Source organism: Ranitomeya variabilis, chromosome 4 (genome assembly GCF_051348905.1).
Source record: "Ranitomeya variabilis isolate aRanVar5 chromosome 4, aRanVar5.hap1, whole genome shotgun sequence".
NCBI classification, from domain to species: domain Eukaryota; kingdom Metazoa; phylum Chordata; class Amphibia; order Anura; family Dendrobatidae; genus Ranitomeya; species Ranitomeya variabilis.
Window position 1 is genome coordinate 541,960,669 of NC_135235.1, and position 22,283 is coordinate 541,982,951.

At 43.3% G+C, this 22,283-nt stretch overlaps 1 protein-coding gene across 2 annotated transcripts in view; it reads left to right on the forward strand.

The window, feature by feature from the left end:
- The first annotated feature begins 812 nt into the window (after window positions 1-812).
- Window positions 813-22,283, forward strand: part of ABI3 (ABI family member 3) — a 159,808-nt gene continuing 138,337 nt past the window's right edge. For both annotated transcript variants that reach the window (XM_077252491.1, XM_077252492.1), the window contains exon 1: window positions 813-1,575. In XM_077252491.1, coding sequence (XP_077108606.1) covers window positions 1,420-1,575 — 156 coding nt within the window. In that variant the 5' untranslated portion in view covers window positions 813-1,419. The remainder of the gene's footprint in view (window positions 1,576-22,283) is intronic.

Consider the following 22,283-nt stretch of genomic DNA (forward strand, 5'->3'; position numbering starts at 1 on the left):
CCATTGTATGGGCAGTACTTGGCATAATTCACTTGATTCACTGTACAGAAAAAAGCAGCTTCTCATCATTCATTAACCACACTACCCAGTTTATTATTATATAGAGATATAGGTAAATTTGCGAATGAGGGTTGTATAATATTTGCGTGCAGGTGAAGAGTGGGCCCCATAAAGTCAATGTTACTGGTGGGCCCTTGGCTCCCCAGTCCGACACTGTGCACATGCCAATTTTTAGTTATTTGATCCCATAAATTATAAATATAAAAAGTAATTTATGCCTATATTTTTCTCCTCACTTCACATCACCAACTTAGACTATTTAGTGCTGATGCATCACACACAAATCAGATTGCAAAAATATTTCAACACAGGTTGTAAGGTAACAAGTAAAAAGCCAAGGGGGTGAATACTTTTGCAAGCCACTGTATTTCCAATGCTTGTCCAAGTGTTTGTCATCTTTCCTATTGTGCCTTATAGCTCTGATAGGAAACCGGGGAATCCTTTTTTTTAAAAAAAAAAAAAAAAGACTGGATGGTTGCCACTACTACAAACACAAACTCTATCCCCCATTTTCACCACTTTCTAATAACATTTAACACATTTTCCAACATGTTTGTTGGTAAAATAGGGACATTTAAGATCTGCCCAAACTCTAAGTTGGGAAAAGACAAAACATGAGGGAACACCCACTTTTGGCAAGGTTTGAGTAGCCTTAGCCCTGTTTGCCTTGGGACATGCCAGAATTTACCAGGATTGTTTCAAAAAATGTAAGGACATACTTGGAAAATTCAGGACTGCTATCAACTAGAATCTTGTTTAAGGCTATAATCAAAGAACAGAGAATCATGGGCATCTGAGAAGTCAAAAAGTCATCTCACGCTGTATTTAACTCAATTGACCAAAAATGTTCTGAGTTTTAAGTGGAAAACTTCTGGCCTTCTTTAACTACTATATAGAGGGCTTAAATAATAAATGAGGTCATCTATAATGTAGATAGCCATTAGGGTCAGAGTGCCACCGATGAAGACAAAGAGGACGTCAATATGAAAAATACAACACTCTAAACTCAAATAGTATGTTATCTGGTAACAAAAAAAAAACTTCATGAGAGTCAGAACATTGTCATAGGTTGTTCTTCTGGGTGGAGGTTTTGTCTCTTACTTCTTCATTCACTTCTTCATTCATCCAAGAGAGAAGTAGTTCTTAAATCTTGTCTATTTCTCTGCTGCAAAAACCCCTGACCTATTAAATTGTACTCTGTGAACATGTAAGAAAAGCATGAAGCAATGACAGAGAAGCATGACATTTGGTGAATCTACTGCAGGCGACACAGTACATTGTGGTTTCATGTGAGGAAGTGTCTCAGAGGCACCGTCTGTTGTTCTCAGAGTCACTGTTAAGATGCTTTGAAGGCGCAGAATGGCTTACTTGATGAATAAGACTCCAGATGTCTCTTCACCAAGACACGAAATGAAGGACATTTACAGAGAAGTGTCTACAGCAAGGCAAGCCTTGAGGGACAGCTACCAGAACCTGCAGGATGTTGCCGATTACTGTGAGAACAACTACATGGAGGTAAGAGGACAGCAGAAAACCACTGACTCCAAGAATGAAGCCAGGTTTGACAAGGGAGTGTTTGAGATACCAGGCTTGAGAAGCCGTAAGTAGTTTTTCTGGGTGTGGGTGGGACAAGTTGTAGGATCATCTCTCAAGTTTGTCATTGAGTACCAACTTTACTCATATGGTGTTGATGGGTGGTATAAAGGATATGTATGTTTCCATATTCAACCTTGAGAGACATGGAGGTATTTATAGCTAAACCATTTCAAGAAGACTACTCTATGTGGTACCATTGTACCAAAGTACATTTTTCAGAGCCGAGGTCAATATTTGCTAAATTTGATCCCATGCTACAACAAATAATCTATGCCACAGAGACATAACATATGTCAAAAAGTCAGAAAATTGTATTATATGTTATAAAGTGCTACTTTATATCACAGAATTTTATTAGCGGTCATAATATGTTATTCTTTGCTAATTAAATATTGCATCACAAATTGTTTTTCTGTGACACAGAAGACTGGTAGCACAAAATATAGTTTCATGACATATACTGTTTGCAAACAGGACACTGGGTAATAACCATGCAGGACATAAAGTTTTGTTTTCTATATACTCCCAGTATATAGTATTGTTTTTTTAATGCAGATTAGCCTTTGCCCTTGTTCCATATTGGAAGTAAATATGTCAGCGTAAAATATCAATATGTGCACAGTATATAGCAAATGGTCATGAAAGGAAAGATTTTAAGGAATACAGATATATATGGTATTAGCTGTATAAATCCTCCATCTCCCTTCCAATCTGTACAACATTATGTAGAGGCCATTAATCCATAGGCTTAGCATACCATCCATATACTGTTAAGACATCTATTAAATGTGACAGCTACTAACGCGGTATTAGCAGGTCTCCTCCATTATCAGCTTTAGCAAGGCCCTCAACCACATTCCCTATGCAGTCACTAGGGATTAGCGGACCTGTGGAAGTTCAGGTTCTGGTACCCAAACTTTATTCCAAAGTTCAGTTCAGGTACCAGAACTGTACCCGAACTTGAACCAGAACCCGAACCTCATTGAAAATATCTCCCTCACTCTTTCTCTCTCTCTTCCCACGGAACTCTGAACATTGCAACAGACTTCCGTGAGAAGTCTGTGTTCGGCGTTTAGCACCGGACACTAATTGTCTCGTATAAACTCTGAACTTTTAACTTCGGGTTCGCTCATCTCTAGCAGTCACCAATAGTGATGGGTGAGCACTAAAATGCTCTGACGCTTGTTAGTCGAACCGATGAAATTCATAATGCTCGGATGCTCATCAAGTGACGATTATAATGAACTCAATGGGAAATCTGAGCATTTCTCTGGCAGACCCTGCAAATAGGTCTATGGCACAGTGAAAATGTTGAAATGGATGGAAAAAGGGCTGAATGGAGGAGAACAATATAGGGAAGACCCCTGGAAGCATCTGTGGCTCCCAGATCTCTCCTGAGAACAATGGTGTCACACTTTTAGGCTAAGTGCACACGTTGCAGAATTGCCGCGGAAATTTCCGCGGCAATTCTGCAACTCCTGCCACGGGTATATCGCATGCGGAATTGGCATGCATATTCCCGCAGAAAACTAGCGTTTTGCAAGCATAATTTGCTTGCAGAATGCTAGCGTTTTCCAAGCGATCTGTAGCATGGCTTGGAAAACAGATTGACAGGTTGGTCACACTTGTCAAACATAATGTTTGACAAGTGTGACCAACTTTTTACTATTGATGCAGCCTATGCAGCATCAATAGTAAAAGATAGAATGTTAAAAATAATAAAAAAATTAAAAAAATGGTTATACTCACCTTCCGCCAACAGCCGATCTCAGCGACTTCCGTTCCTATAGATGGTGTGTGTGCAGGACCTTCGATGACGTCGCGGACTCGCGGTCACGTGACCGCGACATCATCGCGGTCATGTGACCGCGATGTCATTGCAGGTCCTTCACACACACCATCTATAGGAACGGAAGCGGCCACGTGCACCGCGGAGGCAGGAGGACTCCGGGGCCATCAGAGGGTGAGTATATCACGATTTTTTATTTTAATTATTTTTTTTTTAACAATTATATGGTGCCTAGTCCGTGGAGGAGAGTCTCCTCTCCTCCACCCTGGGTACCAACCGCACATGATCCACTTACTTCCCGCATGGTGGGCATAGCCCCATGCGGGAAGTAAGCAGATCAATGCATTCCTAGGTGTGCGGAATCCCCGCGATTCCGCAAATTTAATGAACATGCTGCGTTTTTTTCTGGAATGCGATTCCGCTCAGGAAAAAAATGCAGCATGTGCACAAAAAATGCGGATTGCATTCTATTAAATAGGATGCTTAATGTGAGCTTTTTTTGTGGTTTTATAGCGTTTTTATAGCGAAAAACCACGAAAAATCTGCTACGTGTGCACACAGCCTTACTGTACTTTAAGGACTGACAATAAAACATTCAAAATTGAAGATAAATTGGAGTTTACAGGAAAAAATATGTTAAGAGACATTCTTTAATAATAATAATCTTTATATAGCGCTAACATATTCCGCAGCGCTTTTCAGTTTGCACACATTATCATCACTGTCCCCGATGGGGCTCACAATCTAAATTCCCTATCAGTATGTCTTTGGAATGTGGGAGGAAACCAACGCAAACACAGGGAGAACATACAAACTCCTTGCAGATGTTGTCCTTGGTGGGATTTGAACCCAGGACTCCAGCGCTGCAAGACTGCAGTGCTAACCACTGAGCCACCATATAATGACTTGTATATAAGGCAGCATTTTAAAAAGATTTAAAAAAATAATAATAATTTAAGTAAATCAAAATTAAAATCCTAAATAAAAAAAGGAAATTTATGGAGGCGAAAACTTCCAAAAATTAGATGGAAGAAGAACAACACCCTGTATTAGACATAAATAAGTTCCTCAAACACATTCTGTTCAAATTTTCATGTAGTACTCCTAGACTTATAAAGGCTATGCGCTAAGTGCAAAGTCTGCCAAAAATTACAAGCATGGTCACTCATACACTCTTGAAGGCACCAATTGTAGTATCTCATTCAGATATTGTGAGCAAACTATGGTTATGGTACTCCTATACTCATAAAGGCTCCAGCAACAGGTGTGACTGTTCTAGTCACATTCTAGCCATCTGCATGCACCATCATCAGCACCTCCACTTCCCCGTCCCTTACCGCATGCCTTACGCATTTTCTAATTACTAGGTCTCTGGAAACTAAGTTTACTTGATAAACTGAAAATACATTTTGTAATAAAAAAAATGTGGTCACCTGTAACAGGCCAAGCGTTTTTTTTTATTATTTCAAACAACCGTAATTTCACACAAAGCAAGTTAAACTGTATGGATGACAATAGTCCATTTTTAGACCACAAAAATTGGCCACCTGGGTCTGCAGCGTATGCTCCTTCCCCCTGGAAGACATGTCTCTCCCAGTACCCCAAAAACAAATTTGCATACGACGGAGCACACGCCGCACCCATCGCAGTACCCTGTAATTGCAAGTAGAATCTATCCTTAAAGACAAAATAATTATGATACAAAATGAATTCAAGTAACTCCAAAATAAATTCAGAAAGGTGTCCATCCCAGTTGGCAGATTCGAGGAAGAAGCGGGCAGCCCTTAGACCATCGTCGTGTCTAATAGATGTATATAAAGACTCAATGTCAATTGTGACAAGGATCATACCCGCCTCAAGAGACAATCCGTCAACCCTTATTAACACATCAGTAGTGTCCCTGACATAGGAGGGAAGTGTCTCTACTAGGGGTTTCAAATAGAAATCCACAAATTTACAGATGTTCTCACACAACCCCCCTATGCCAGAGACAATAGGGCGCCCCGGTGGGTTCACAGCATCCTTGTGTATTTTGGGCAGGGCATAGAAGGTAGCAATTCTAGGAAATTTAGGCATAAGTCCGTCAAGTACTTTTTTAGGGACAATACCCGACTCGCTAACCAGACCCAAAATACGCGCCAATTTATCAGTGAAAATTTGAGTGGGGTCCTGAGACAGTATACGGTAAGTGTCCCTATTTCTTAACTGTCGTAGGACTTCTCTCTCATACTTGTCAGTTGGCCAGATCACTACATTCCCCCCCTTGTCTGCTGGTTTAATGACAACCGTATCAAGAGCTTGCAATTCTCCCAATGCTCTCCTTTGATTGATCGTTAGGTTGTCATTATGTACCCCTCGGGGCAACCTCATCAGATCCTCAGTCACCAATCTAGCCATCTGCATGCACCATCATCAGCACCTCCACTTCCCCGTCCTTTACCGCATGCCTTACGCATTTTCTAATTACTAGGTCTCTGGAAACTAAGTTTACTTGATAAACTGAAAATACATTTTGTAATAAAAAAAATGTGGTCACCTGTAACAGGCCAAGCGTTTTTTTTTATTATTTCAAACAACCGTAATTTCACACAAAGCAAGTTAAACTGTATGGATGACAATAGTCCATTTTTAGACCACAAAAATCGTCCACCTGGTGCAGGCCAAGCATTTTTTTTTTTTAATTTCAAACCACCGTTATTTCATACAAAGCATTTTAAACTGTATGGATGACAAATTCCATTCTGTAAATATTTTTAAACCTTTTTTGGAGTTTAATACCACTGTAATTTGCCACAAAGCACATTAAAATGTATCTATGACAATATAGTCAATATTTTCACCAAACAAATAAATGTGGTCTTGTGCAGCAGCTATATATTTAACAACTGACTGCAAAGCCCTTAGCCCTGCTTAGAAGCTGTACTCAGCCACTCTGCATGCTCCGGCAGCTGTCCCTAGGCTAACTGCAGAATGTAGATACAAAGAAATAGAGCAAAAAAGTCCACAAATACATAGTTATTTACCAAAAATATAAAATGACGTTTTATTACAATAAATCAGTAAAACAATACAACAACAAAGTCAAAAATCAAACACTGCAGAGAGGTGCTGTATGCACTCTGCAAAATAGGGAGGGACAATAAGGAGGAAACATGACGGAAAAATTGAGTTGGAAGGGGCACAGGTAGTAAAACCTTTTGTTAAATTGAAGTAAGCCAGGGAGATATTAGTCCATAAAGGGTCCCACAGGTATCCCATAAATAGAACCAGTAAAAGTTATAAAGTAGATATCACAAGCTTACCCATGTCAGATGTCAGGACGAGTGCCCCCTCCTTCTCAACACCCCCAAACGCACGTTTCGCCAGATGGCTTTTTCAACAGGGTTCGTATATCACCTGTCCCATGGTGTTTAAATATTATCAAAACCGGAAGTACCACCGGACAACCGGCGCATGCGCGGTGGTACCCGGTGCGCGTCATCGCCGGAGCCGTCGCAGCTGGGCGTGTGTGTGGGTGGAACACCACCGTGTGACGTCAAGTAACACACGCCCAGCCAGTAACGACGGCAACAGCTAGAACGGGCGATCCGGGTCACAGCGGGCATGCGCACTGCCCGCGGCCATATTTAAGAAGACCACGGTAACGGCCATCTTTGAAGAGATCAAAAAACGCTACATATTCCCACCGTGTATTTAATATCAAAGATGTGCACCCATACAAATACTTTCAAGTACTGAATCTAATTATAAATATTAATAAACAAGGGGGAATTTCTAAAAAGCCCACCTATACTGAGGTGAGAAAACTGGTATCACCAAGAATATCTAAAACAGTTAAAGTGACCAGTGCAATGTGTATACATAAATATAATGTGTAGTCAAAAATACATAAATAAACAATGATGATGGCTTGAAATTTCTCTGTGTATCCGTGATAAGAGGGGATCCAATGTAGCTTATATGGCATCCAAAACCGCGGTCATATACATGGAACTAAAAATAAAAAAAATAAAAACACACACAAGACAATTAATGACAACATATAATAAAAAGAATGATGGATAAACTCAGTTTAGAGAGAGAATGTGGTAAATAATACCCAATAATGCCTATAACGCACAGGCGCAACGAGATATAAATGGTGGAACACAGCAAAATAGAGTAAATTAAATCCCTAAGGCCAGGTCGGTCAAAGGAATGGGGCGAAGCTCAACTTTTCATTTAGACACTTCGGAGTCAGGGTGTCGAGGGTGAAAATCCACTTGCACTCACGTTGTGCCAGTATTTTGACCATATTACCACCCCTGACACCTCCATGTATCCTGTCGATACCTCTCACCCTAAGGCCTCGAGGATCGGATCCATGAAAGGTCCGAAAATGTCTCGGTAGAGTCTTGAGACTTGACACATCTATTGCTTCCTTAGCAGCCAGGATGTCCCGTACGTGTTCGTGTGTCCGAACTTTTAGTTCCCTAGATGTGAGACCGACATATATCAGAGAGCAGGGACATGTAGCGTAATAAATCACAAATGATGTACTACACGAGATAAATTCTCGTATCTTAAATTCCCTGCTCCCATCTGAAGTCTTGAAGGTCCCACATCTAAGGATGTTCGGACACACGACACACGAGCCGCAAGGAAAGCACCCCTGTCTAGGACTAGTCGCACCCAGGAAATTCCTGTTATTAATTCTCGCCACATAGTGACTTCTCACCAGAGTATCCTTCAAATTTCTTCCCCTACGCTGTGTCATTAGGGGAGACTTTGTTAAATGTGACGCCAGAATGCCATCAGTCTGTAAAACAGACCAATGCCTACTGAGTATTTCCCGGATGCGACTCCACTGGCAGTTAGGCTAGGTTCACATTGCGTTAGTGGGTGATCGCTAACGGACAGCGTTGCACGGCGAAAATGTCGCAATTAACGCCGTGCAACGGGTCCGTTAGCGCACCCATTGACAGCAATGTAAATTTCGCCTGCAGCACATTGCTAGCGCGTGCCTTTTTCGGCTCGCGCTAGCAATGTGCCGTTCTTTTGTAGCGCGCCTCGGACGCTGCTTGCAGCATCTACGGCACGCCCGAGGTCCGTTCCCCGCTCTCGCAGATCAGGGATCTGCGAGAGCGGGGACGTTAGCGCGACCCCTAAACGCGGCCCCTACAAAAACATTGCGTTAGCGCAATCCGCTAGCGCTAGCGCTAAACGGATTGCCCTAACACAATGTGAACCTATCCTTAGAGGTTGAGATAAATCTTACCCCAGACTCATTGTCCGACCTGGACCTTTTTGGCTGTAGGAGCAGTTCCTCCCTTCGTGTGGACTTAGCCCTTCCATACCCTGCCCTGATACACCTGCGACTATACCCTCGTGCTTGGAAGCGCTCTGTGAGGATAGCGGATTGTCTCTCGAAGCGGGTTTCTGTAGAGCATACCCGCCTGTTCCTCAAAAACTGCCCAACTGGGATGGCCTTGATAATAGAATAATTATGTGCCGAGGAGGCATGCAACAATGAGTTGACAGATGATTCCTTACGATAAAGGTCAGTCTCAACACGACGGAGCACACGCCGCACCCATCGCAGTACCCTGTAATTGCAAGTAGAATCTATCCTTAAAGACAAAATAATTATGATACAAAATGAATTCAAGTAACTCCAAAATAAATTCAGAAAGGTGTCCATCCCAGTTGGCAGATTCGAGGAAGAAGCGGGCAGCCCTTAGACCATCGTCGTGTCTAATAGATGTATATAAAGACTCAATGTCAATTGTGACAAGGATCATACCCGCCTCAAGAGACAATCCGTCAACCCTTATTAACACATCAGTAGTGTCCCTGACATAGGAGGGAAGTGTCTCTACTAGGGGTTTCAAATAGAAATCCACAAATTTACAGATGTTCTCACACAACCCCCCTATGCCAGAGACAATAGGGCGCCCCGGTGGGTTCACAGCATCCTTGTGTATTTTGGGCAGGGCATAGAAGGTAGCAATTCTAGGAAATTTAGGCATAAGTCCGTCAAGTACTTTTTTAGGGACAATACCCGACTCGCTAACCAGACCCAAAATACGCGCCAATTTATCAGTGAAAATTTGAGTGGGGTCCTGAGACAGTATACGGTAAGTGTCCCTATTCCTTAACTGTCGTAGGACTTCTCTCTCATACTTGTCAGTTGGCCAGATCACAACATTCCCCCCCTTGTCTGCTGATTTAATGACAACCGTATCAAGAGCTTGCAATTCTCCCAATGCTCTCCTTTGATTGATCGTTAGGTTGTCATTATGTACCCCTCGGGGCAACCTCAGCAGATCCTCAGTCACCAATCTAGCCATCTGCATGCACCATCATCAGCACCTCCACTTCCCCGTCCCTTACCGCATTCCTTACGCATTTTCTAATTACTAGGTCTCTGGAAACTAAGTTTACTTGTTAAACTGAAAATACATTTTGTAATTAAAAAAAATGTGGTCACCTGTAACAGGCCAAGCGTTTTTTTTTATTATTTCAAACAACCGTAATTTCACACAAAGCAAGTTAAACTGTATGGATGACAATAGTCCATTTTTAGACCACAAAAATTGGCCACCTGTAGCAGGCCAAGCATTTTTTTTTTTTTAATTTCAAACCACCGTTATTTCATACAAAGCATTTTAAACTGTATGGATGACAAATTCCATTCTGTAAATATTTGTAAACCTTTTTTGGAGTTTAATACCACTGTAATTTACCACAAAGCACATTAAAATGTATCTATGACAATATAGTCAATATTTTCACCAAACAAATAAATGTGGTCTTGTGCAGCAGCTATATATTTAACAACTGACTGCAAAGCCCTTAGCCCTGCTTAGAAGCTGTACTCAGCCACTCTGCATGCTCCGGCAGCTGTCCCTAGGCTAACTGCAGAATGTAGATACAAAGAAATAGAGTAAAAAAGTCCACAAATACATAGTTATTTACCAAAAATATAAAATGACGTTTTATTACAATAAATCAGTAAAACAATACAACAACAAAGTCAAAAATCAAACACTGCAGAGAGGTGCTGTATGCACTCTGCAAAATAGGGAGGGACAATAAGGAGGAAACATGACGGAAAAATTGAGTTGGAAGGGGCACAGGTAGTAAAACCTTTTGTTAAATTGAAGTAAGCCAGGGAGATATTAGTCCATAAAGGGTCCCACAGGTATCCCATAAATAGAACCAGTAAAAGTTATATAGTAGATATCACAAGCTTACCCATGTCAGATGTCAGGACGAGTGCCCCCTCCTTCTCAACACCCCCAAACGCACGTTTTGCCAGATGGCTTTTTCAACAGGGTTCGTATATCGCCTGTCCCATGGTGTTTAAATATTATCAAAACCGGAAGTACCATCGGACAACCGGCGCATGCGCGGTGGTACCCGGTGCGCGTCATCGCCGGAGCCGTCGCAGCTGGGCGTGTGTGTGGGTGGAACACCACCGTGTGACGTCAAGTAACACACGCCCAGCCAGTAACGACGGTAACAGCTAGAACGGGCGATCCGGGTCACAGCGGGCATGCGCACTGCCTGCGGCCATATTTAAGAAGACCACGGTAACGGCCATCTTTGAAGAGATCAAAAAACGCTACATATTCCCACCGTGTATTGAATATCAAAGATGTGCACCCATACAAATACTTTCAAGTACTGAATCTAATTATAAATATTAATAAACAAGGGGGAATTTCTAAAAAGCCCACCTATACTGAGGTGAGAAAACTGGTATCACCAATAATATCTAAAACAGTTAAAGTGACCAGTGCAATGTGTATACATAAATATAATGTGTAGTCAAAAATACATAAATAAACAATGATGATGGCTTGAAATTTCTCTGTGTATCCGTGATAAGAGGGGATCCAATGTAGCTTATATGGCATCCAAAACCGCGGTCATATACATGGAACTAAAAATAAAAAAAATAAAAACACACACAAGACAATTAATGACAACATATAATAAAAAGAATGATGGATAAACTCAGTTTAGAGAGAGAATGTGGTAAATAATACCCAATAATGCCTATAACGCACAGGCGCAACGAGATATAAATGGTGGAACACAGCAAAATAGAGTAAATTAAATCCCTAAGGCCAGGTCGGTCAAAGGAATGGGGCGAAGCTCAACTTTTCATTTAGACTCTTCGGAGTCAGGGTGTCGAGGGTGAAAATCCACTTGCACTCACGTTGTGCAAGTATTTTGACCATATTACCACCCCTGACACCTCCATGTATCCTGTCGATACCTCTCACCCTAAGGCCTCGAGGATCGGATCCATGAAAGGTCCGAAAATGTCTCGGTAGAGTCTTGAGACTTGACACATCTATTGCTTCCTTAGCAGCCAGGATGTCCCGTACGTGTTCGTGCGTCCGAACTTTTAGTTCCCTAGATGTGAGACCGACATATATCAGAGAGCAGGGACATGTAGCGTAATAAATCACAAATGATGTACTACACGAGATAAATTCTCGTATCTTAAATTCCCTGCTCCCATCTGAAGTCTTGAAGGTCCCACATCTAAGGATGTTCGGACACACGACACACGAGCCGCAAGGAAAGCACCCCTGTCTAGGACTAGTCGCACCCAGGAAATTCCTGTTATTAATTCTCGCCACATAGTGACTTCTCACCAGAGTATCCTTCAAATTTCTTCCCCTACGCTGTGTCATTAGGGGAGACTTTGTTAAATGTGACGCCAGAATGCCATCAGTCTGTAAAACAGACCAATGCCTACTGAGTATTTCCCGGATGCGACTCCACTGGCAGTTAGAGGTTGAGATAAATCTTACCCCAGACTCATTGCCCAACCTGGACCTTTTTGGCTGTAGGAGCAGTTCCTCCCTTCTGTGGACTAAGCCCTTCCATACCCTGCCCTGATACACCTGCGACTATACCCTCGTGCTTGGAAGCGCTCTGTGAGGATAGCGGATTGTCTCTCGAAGCGGGTTTCTGTAGAGCATACCCGCCTGTTCCTCAAAAACTGCCCAACTGGGATGGCCTTGATAATAGAATAATTATGTGCCGAGGAGGCATGCAACAATGAGTTGACAGATGATTCCTTACGATAAAGGTCAGTCTCAACACGACCATCCTCGGCAACATATAAGGTAATGTCCAAAAAATTGACTCTACTCGCATGCCAGGTATAAGTAAATTTCAGATTGAAATTGTTAATATTCAATTCCTGCATGAATTTGGATAGGCTGGCTTCGCCACCGTTCCAGACCATCAGAACGTCATCAATGTAGCGAAACCAGCCTACCACTGGGTTTGCAGCGTGTGCTCCGTCCCCCTGGAAGACATGTCTCTCCCAGTACCCCAAAAACAAATTTGCATACGACGGAGCACACGCCGCACCCATCGCAGTACCCTGTAATTGCAAGTAGAATCTATCCTTAAAGACAAAATAATTATGATACAAAATGAATTCAAGTAACTCCAAAATAAATTCAGAAAGATGTCCATCCCAGTTGGCAGATTCGAGGAAGAAGCGGGCAGCCCTTAGACCATCGTCGTGTCTAATAGATGTATATAATGACTCAATGTCAATTGTGACAAGGATCATACCCGCCTCAAGAGACAATCCATCAACCCTTATTAACACATCAGTAGTGTCCCTGACATAGGAGGGAAGTGTCTCTACTAGGGGTTTCAAATAGAAATCCACAAATTTACAGATGTTCTCACACAACCCCCCTATGCCAGAGACAATAGGGTGCCCCGGTGGGTTCACAGCATCCTTGTGTATTTTGGGCAGGGCATAGAAGGTAGCAATTCTAGGAAATTTAGGCATAAGTCCGTCAAGTACTTTTTTAGGGACAATACCCGACTCGCTAACCAGACCCAAAATACGCGCCAATTTATCAGTGAAAATTTGAGTGGGGTCCTGAGACAGTATACGGTAAGTGTCCCTATTCCTTAACTGTCGTAGGACTTCTCTCTCATACTTGTCAGTTGGCCAGATCACTACATTCCCCCCCTTGTCTGCTGATTTAATGACAACCGTATCAAGAGCTTGCAATTCTCCCAATGCTCTCCTTTGATTGATCGTTAGGTTGTCATTATGTACCCCTCGGGGCAACCTCATCAGATCCTCAGTCACCAATCTAGCCATCTGCATGCACCATCATCAGCACCTCCACTTCCCCGTCCCTTACCGCATTCCTTACGCATTTTCTAATTACTAGGTCTCTGGAAACTAAGTTTACTTGATAAACTGAAAATACATTTTGTAATAAAAAAAAATGTGGTCACCTGTAACAGGCCAAGTGTTTTTTTTTATTTTTTCAAACAACCGTAATTTCACACAAAGCAAGTTAAACTGTATGGATGACAATAGTCCATTTTTAGACCACAAAAATTGGCCACCTGTAGCAGGCCAAGCATTTTTTTTTTTTTATTTCAAACCACCGTTATTTCATACAAAGCATTTTAAACTGTATGGATGACAAATTCCATTCTGTAAATATTTTTAAACCTTTTTTGGAGTTTAATACCACTGTAATTTACCACAAAGCACATTAAAATGTATCTATGACAATATAGTCAATATTTTCACCAAACAAATGTGGTCTTGTGCAGCAGCTATATATTTAACAACTGACTGCAAAGCCCTAAGCCCTGCCTAGAAGCTGTACTCAGCCACTCTGCATGCTCCGGCAGCTGTCCCTAGGCTAACTGCAGAATGTATAGCATAGAAAGTCATAGTTACTCACCGATAACGGTGTTTCTCGGAGCCCATGACAGCACTACGGAGAGAGGGGATCCGCCCTTCAGGGACAGGAAACTTACAGATAAAAAGGGCGGTACCTCTCCCTCACATCAGTTGGTTTACAGAGCATTGGAGGACCTCCAGGTTAGTTAGAACAGAAAAAACATATTATAACATTGCTTATTAGAGGAACACCGTGCCTATATTATATTAGATATGGTATATATAAGAAAAGTGCTCACCGCACTCGTGATGGGAGGGAATAAGCGAGTGCTGTCATGGGCTCCGAGAAACACCGTTATCGGTGAGTAACTATGACTTTCTCGGTCTCCCATGACAGCACTACGGAGAGAATTTCAGAGATTAAGCTTAGGGAGGGACCACAGCCTCGAGAACCCTTCGCCCGAAGGTCAAGTCAGACACAGAGGCTAGATTTAATCTATAGTGTCTAAAAAAGGTTGATGGTGATGACCAGGTGGCCGCTTTGAAGATTTGCTCAATTGATACATCTGACCTCTCAGCCCATGAGGTAGCTACTGCCCTTGTGGAATGCGCTTTTATACCATCTGGGATCGTATTCCCCGTGGATGAATATGCCAAGGCTATTGCCTCCTTTATCCACCTTGCCAAGGTACCTTTGGATGCACGGAATCCTTTTCTGGGACCCTGAAAACAGACAAATAAAGAGCCTTCCTTCCTATACTCCCTGGTGGAATCTAAATATTGGACTAGACATCTTCTGACCTCTAAATTATGGAAATTTCGCTCTTTCTCATTTTTAGGGTCTGGGCAAAAGGACGGCAGGGATACTTCTTGTGACCTATGAAATTTTGATGCCACTTTTGGCAAATAGGCCGGGTCGGGTTTAAGAGTGACTCTGTCATCTAATATTTTTGTAAAAGGTGGGTTAGAGGACAGGGCTTGAATGTCACTTATTCTGCGCGCAGATGTTGAAGCTACCAGAAGAATAGTCTTAAGTGATAGTGTTTTAATGGAAATTGTGTTTATGGGTTCGAATGGAGGACCCGTTAGTGCCGAGAGAACTAAGTTTAGGTCCCATGAGGGCATTTTTTGAGTAACTAGAGGTTTTGACCTGGTTACCGCTTTAATAAATCTTACTACACATGGATTGGCTGCAATATTTTGATTGTAGAGTACTCCCAGAGCTGCTATTTGTACCTTCAGAGTACTAACCGCCAACCCCTGTTCCAGACCTTTTTGTAGGAATTCAAGTATTTAATCAATAGAAGGCCCATCCTGGACTTTTACTTTGGAGACGGATAAGAATTTTTTCCATGTTTTCCCATATGATTTAGTAGTAATAGGTTTTCTACTTTTTAACAACGTGGCTACTAAGTTGTCCGAAAACCCCCTTTGTTTCAATAGTCTCCGTTCAAAATCCAGGCTGTTAAATGTAAGTTCGTCTCCTGTGGGTGAAAGATCGGCCCTTGCTGTAGTAGGTCTGGTATATTCGGTAGGATCCATGGGTCTGAGACCGATAGCATCCTTAGCCAGGAAAACCATGTCCTTTTTGGCCAGAACGGGGCTATAAGGATCATTGTTTTGTCCTCTCTGACTTTCCGAATGACTTGCGGGATCAGAACAATTGGAGGAAAAGCATATGTTAGTTTGTGGGTCCATGGAATCAGAAAAGCATCCAGAGCCTGGGGGTTCCCTTCCGGGTTTAGTGAGCAAAACATGTTTACTTTTTTGTTTTTGGAATTGGCGAATAAATCTATTGTTACGGTTCCCCACATCTCCATAATCTGGCTGTAGATGGATTGGTTTAGGGACCACTCACCTTGTTTTAACTGAGTCCGACTCAAGTAATCTGCCTTTTCATTGTGTGACCCCTGAATATGTAGTGCCGAAAGGGATAGTAGATTTTCCTCTGCAAGACTGATAATTTTGGTGGAGGAACTCATCAGTGATCGAGACATTGTTCCTCCCTGGTGGTTTATATATGCTACTGTCACCTTGTTGTCCGAAAAAATTCGGACATGATGGCCTCGAATATAGGTTAGAAAAAATAGAAGAGCTCGATACACCGCCCAAAGTTCTTTTTGGTTCGAGGATGCTGATAGTTCCTGAACTGTCCAGTCTCCCTGAGCCACCCTGTTTTCCATGTGAGCCCCCCACCCCTTGGGACTCTCATCGGTTGTTATTACCCGAGATATTTTTGGTACCCAAGGGATTCCCTTTGAAAGGTTTCGGCTCTTTCCCCACCAGAGAAGGGAATGAATAACAGGAATTTAGAAAGATGCGACCTTCTAAATTGTCTATTAGTATTGACTGTCATTCCAGTATAAGCCATTGAAGCTCTCTCGTGTGGAATTGTGCGAAAGGTACTGCTGGCAGACATGAAGAGAGAGACCCCAGTAGCGACATACCCTTCCTTAGAGTCATGGAGGGATTGTGTAGAGTTTGTGCTATCATAGTCATTATATTGTCTTTTTTGGATACTGGGAGTCGGCATTCTTGGACCTGGGAGTCTAATGTTAGTCCCAGAAACTCCTGAATTTGACAGGGTTCCAACTTTGATTTTTTTATATTTATGAGCCAACCCAAGTCCATTAGAATATTTATCACTCGGTCCTGCTGTTCCCTGCAACTTTGAGCCGAGTCGCTTGCAATAAGAAAATCGTCCAAGTAAGGGACTATTAATACAGTTAGGTCCATATGTATTTGGACAGAGACAACATTTTTCTAATTTTGGTTATGGACATTACCACAATGAATTTTAAACAAAACAATTCAGATGCAGTTGAAGTTCAGACTTTCAGCTTTCATTTGAGGGTATCCACATTCAAATTGGATGAAGGGTTAAGGAGTTTCAGCTACTTAACATGTGCCACCCTGTTTTTAAAGGGACCAAAAGTAATTGGACAATTGACTCCAAGGCTATTTCATGGACAGGTGTGGGCAATCCCTTCGTTATGTCATTCTTAATTAAGCAGATAAAAGGCCTGGAGCTGATTTGAGGTGTGGTGCTTGCATTTGGAAGGTTTTGCTGTGAAGTAAACATGCGGTCAAAGGAGCTCTCCATGCAGGTGAAGCAAACCATCCTTAAGGCCCCGTCTCACATAGTGAGATCGCTAGCGAGATCGCTGCTGAGTCACAAGTTTTGTGACGCAACAGCGACCTCAGTAGCGATCTCGCTATGTGTGACACGTACCAGCGATCAGGCCCCTGCTGTGAGATCGCTGGTCGTGTCGGAATGGCCTGGGCCGTTTTTTGATCGTTGAGGTCCCGCTGACATCGCTGAATCGGTGTGTGTGACACCGATCCAGCGATGTCTTCACTGGTAACCAGGGTAAACATCGGGTTACTAAGCGCAGGGCCGCACTTAGTAACCCGATGTTTACCCTGGTTACCAGCGTAAATGTAAAAAAAAAAAAAAACAGTACATACTCACCATCTGATGTCCGTCAGGTCCCTTGCCGTCTGCTTCCTGCTCTGACTGAGTGCCGCCATACAGTGAGAGCACAGCACAGCAGTGACGTCACCGCTGCGCTCTGCTCTCACTGTAAGGCCGGATCTCAGTCAGAGCAGGAAGCAGACGGCAAGGGACCTGACGGACATCAGATGGTGAGTATGTACTGTTTGGTTTTTTTTTACATTTACGCTGGTAACCAGGGTAAACATCGGGTTACTAAGCGCGGCCCTGCGCTTAGTAACCCGATGTTTACCCTGGTTACCCGAGTGCTGCAGGGGGACTTCGGCATCGTTGAAGACAGTTTCAACGATGCCGAAGTCGTTCCCCTGATCGTTGGTCGCTGGAGAGAGCTGTCTGTGTGACAGCTCCCCAGCGACCACACAGCGACAAAACAGCAACGCTGCAGCGATCAGCATCGTTGTCTGTATCGCTGCAGCGTCGCTGTGTGTGACGGGGCCTTTAAGCTGCGAAAACAGAAAAAACCCATCCGAGAAATTGCTACAGGAGGTAGGCGCATCAATATCCAAATCTACCATAAAGAGAAGACTGCATGAAAGTAAATACAGAGGGTTCACTGCACGGTGCAAGCCACTCATAAGCATCAAGAATAAAAAGGCTAGACTGGACTTTGCTAAAAAACATCTAAAAAAGCCAGCACAGTTCTGGAATAACATTCTTTGGACAGATGAAACAAAGATCAACCTCTACCAGAATGATGGAAATAGAAAAGTATGGCGAAGGCGTGGTACAGCTCATGATCCAAAGCATACCACATCATCTGTAAAACACGGCGGAGGCAGTGTGATGGCTTGGGCATGCATGGCTGCCAGTGGCACTGGGTCACTAGTGTTTATTGATGATGTGACACAGGACAGAAGCAGCCGAATGAATTCTGAGGTATTCAGAGCCATACTGTGTGCTCAGATCCAGCCAAATGCAGCCAAACTGATTGGTCGTCGTTTCATACTACAGATGGACAATGACCCAAAACATAAAGCCAAAGCAACCCAGGAGTTAATTAAAGCAAAGAAGTGGAATATTCTTGAATGGCCAAGTCAGTCACCTGATCTCAACCCAATTGAGCATGCATTTCACTTGTTAAAGACTAAACTTCAGACAGAAAGGCCCACAAACAAACAGCAACTGAAAACCACCGCAGTGAAGGCCTGGCAGAGCATCAAAAAGGAGGAAACACAGCGTCTGGTGATGTCCATGAGTTCAAGACTTCAGGCAGTCATTGCCAACAAAGGGTTTTCAACCAAGTATTAAAAATGAACATTTCATTTAAAATTATTGAATCTGTCCAATTACTTTTGGTCCCTTTAAAAACAGGGTGGCACATGTTAAGTAGCTGAAACTCCTTAACCCTTCATCCAATTTTAATGTGGATACCCTCAAATGAAAGCTGAAAGTCTGAACTTCAACTGCATCTGAATTGTTTTGGTTAAAATTCATTGTGGTAATGTCTATAACCAAAATTAGAAAAATGTTGTCTCTGTCCAAATATATATGGACCTAACTGTATATTTTGTTCCCTTATGTGGGCCATCATTTCCGCTACTATTTTTGTAAACACTCGCGGAGCAATTGAGATCCCGAACGGGAGGGCTCTGTATTGGAAATTTCTTACTTGACCCTCTATGGGTACCGACATCCTGAGAAATTTCTGAGATTGTTTGTGGATGGGTACATGATAATATGCGTCGGTTAGGTCTATCACGACCATGTAGCAGTTCGGAAAGAGGATTTTTATGGTAGACTTTATTGTTTCCATTTTTAATTTTTGATTTTTTACATATTTGTTCAGGTTTTTTAGATTTATTATCGTTCTAAAAGAGCCGTCGGGTTTTGGCACTAGAAATAGCGGGGAGTAAAATCCCTTCCCTATTTCTTGAGGGGAGATCTCTTGAATTACAGATTTTTGTAATAGGGAAATAATTTCCTTTTCTAGTCCAGCTTGCTCTGCTGCTGAAGAGGGGGTAAAGAGAGAAAATCTATTTTTAGACAGTGGTGAATTAGATTTAGGATCCAGGTATTGTTGGATATTTTCTTCCAGGCGGGAAGGAATGAAGTGAGTCTTCCTCCCACCATAGGGAAAATGTCATTTGGAGGGTTTTTTGTCACGGGAGGTGTTGCCAAAAAGGTAACCCCTATCTTTTCTCCTTCCTTCTTCCCATTTACTCTGTTCTCTGGGGGGTCTTCGGCGAAAAAATCTCCGGCTCCGAAAGGACTGTTTGAATGGAGCTGGTCCCAGGTTTGGAAAACCTTTCTTTTTGTCCCCAGACTTCTGAAGGATGTCATCCAAGGTCTCCCCAAACAAGAAATTTCCCTCACATGGAATGGAACATAATTTTAATTATGGAGATCCCCCGGCCAACTTTTAAGCCATGAAGTTCTTCTGGCTGCGTTGGAAAGGGCAGCGGCTTTGGATGTTAAGCGCACAGAGTCCGCTGAAGAATCCGCTAGGAATGCTGCTGCCGCTCTAATTACAGGGATTGAATCCAGTAACTTATTCCTGGGTGACCCGTCTTTAATCTGTTTTTCTAATTGGTCAATCCACACCATTAAAGATCTGGAGGTGCATGTCGCAGCAACCGCAGGTCTCAAGCTACCTCCAGCCGATTCCCACGCCCCCTTGAGAAAAGTATCCGCTTTTTTATCTAAAGGGTCCTTAAGGGTACCCATATCCTCAAACGGGAGCGCAAATTTTTTCGAGGCCTTGGCTACCGCGACATCCAATTTAGGCGCCTTATCCCAGGAAGTAGACGCCTCGTCTTCGAAAGGATACTTCCTTTTAAGCGAGGGTACTGAGGAGTTTCTCCTATCAGGTTTCTCCCACTCTTTTTTAATCAGCGTTTGGACGTTGGAATTTAGGGGAAATGTTCTCCGCTTTTTCTGCCCTAGACCACCGAACATTATGTTTTGAGCCGTTCTATCGGGACGGGGATCCTCTACCCCCATAGTAGCTCTAACTGCTTTTACTAGAGTATCTACCTACTCTAGTGGGAAACACTGACGGCCCGAATCTTCATCGGAGGAAGATAATGAGGAATCAGATTTGTTAAAATCTGTGTCCTCGGATGAAGACTGGTCAGAGTGGGAATATACTGTCTCTTTTTTCTTATCTTTCCCTTTTTTGAAAGATATAAGCACATTCTGAACCTCAGATCTGATTATCGTTTTTTGGTCAGATGCGAAATCGGGGGTCTCTTCACATAGTAATCGTTGAATACACGATTTACAAAGCTTTTTGTTCCAGGCTACCGGCAAAGCTTTGTCACAGGTGGGGCAGGATTTCTTTTTCTTTTTCTCCAACCTCTTCTTTCCCTATTAAGGGAGAAGAAGGAACCCCATTATAAAATATGAACTTTCTCGGAGATCACTCACCATTCAGACGTGAACGTAGGTACCGGTTGTGGAAGAGGGCCCGGGTCTGGTAGAGGAAACTCTTGAGGAGGAGAGTTGATCACTGCAGCAGATCAGCTGTGCTGCATGGAATGGCTGCTAGACCCACTTCCCCTTGCCTTAGGGTCCACCTGCTTCCTATGGTGCTGGTGCTGCTGCCTCGGCTGCTGCTCCGGTTCCTGCTGCAAGTCGCTATCCTCCATGTTTCCAGGGAGTTAGTGCAACAACCATGTGTGCACTATCTCCCTATTTGAATCTGGCGCCACCTCCCAGCGTCCAGTGTTCTTCCGGTCCTACGTCACGTCCCCCGGGGAGAGAAAGCTACCGCGCATGCGCGCGGCGATGATCCGGAAGTCCTGCCGCATTTCCGGAGCGGCGGCCATCTTTGTACACCCGGAGCGTGCGCTTGTCGGCACAGGAGCTCCAGGTGTCTCAGCACCCCTTCCTCATTCAGAGTGGCGGCCATTCTCCCCCCACACACCCTGAAGAACCCCTCGGTTCCAGCGATGGCGGCTTCGGGCACCGGACAAGCCGGGGCAGGAGCCTCCTCGCTGCCGGAACCCGGCTGTCCGATCCCGGTTCATTGGATACGGCGTCTTCTTACAGGTACCACCGAAAAGAGGTTCCCCGTCAGGGACAGGAAACTAACTGATGCGAGGGAGAGGTACCTCCCTTTTTATCTGTAAGTTTCCTGTCCCTGAAGGGCGGATCCCCTCTCTCCGTAGTGCTGTCATGGGAGACCGAGAAACAGCAAAGTACAAGGTTAGCCCTTAGAAGGACTTTTAGTATGATAAGCAAAGTATCACCACTAGAGGACTCCGATTCCTTAAACGGTGCACACAGTAGCCTGGACATCTACTCTCTCCCTCTTATCAGAACTGTCTCTGAGCGGTGTAATGGCATAAGTGTGCTGAGCATGGTGACGCTGGTCCTTTTATAACCTCTGATGAGGTAATGTGGCCAGTCAATAACAGGCAATCCCTGCTTGTTTATTGGCTGTGTAACAGGCGCCAAACATACGAGGAGGGGATTCGAGTATTAAATAAGAGCACCAGCCAATGCTCGGTGAGTGCCGAGCACATCCAAGCACCCAAGTACTCGAGTGATATCCAGATATCCCCGACCACATTCTATCATCACTAGTCACCAATCATTCAGACATTCGCTCATCACTAGTCACCAATCATTCAGTAATTGTCTCAACTACTATTGGAGATAGTCTGCTCTGTTATTGAATCCCTGTAATGTGCAGGGAATTGGTAAGT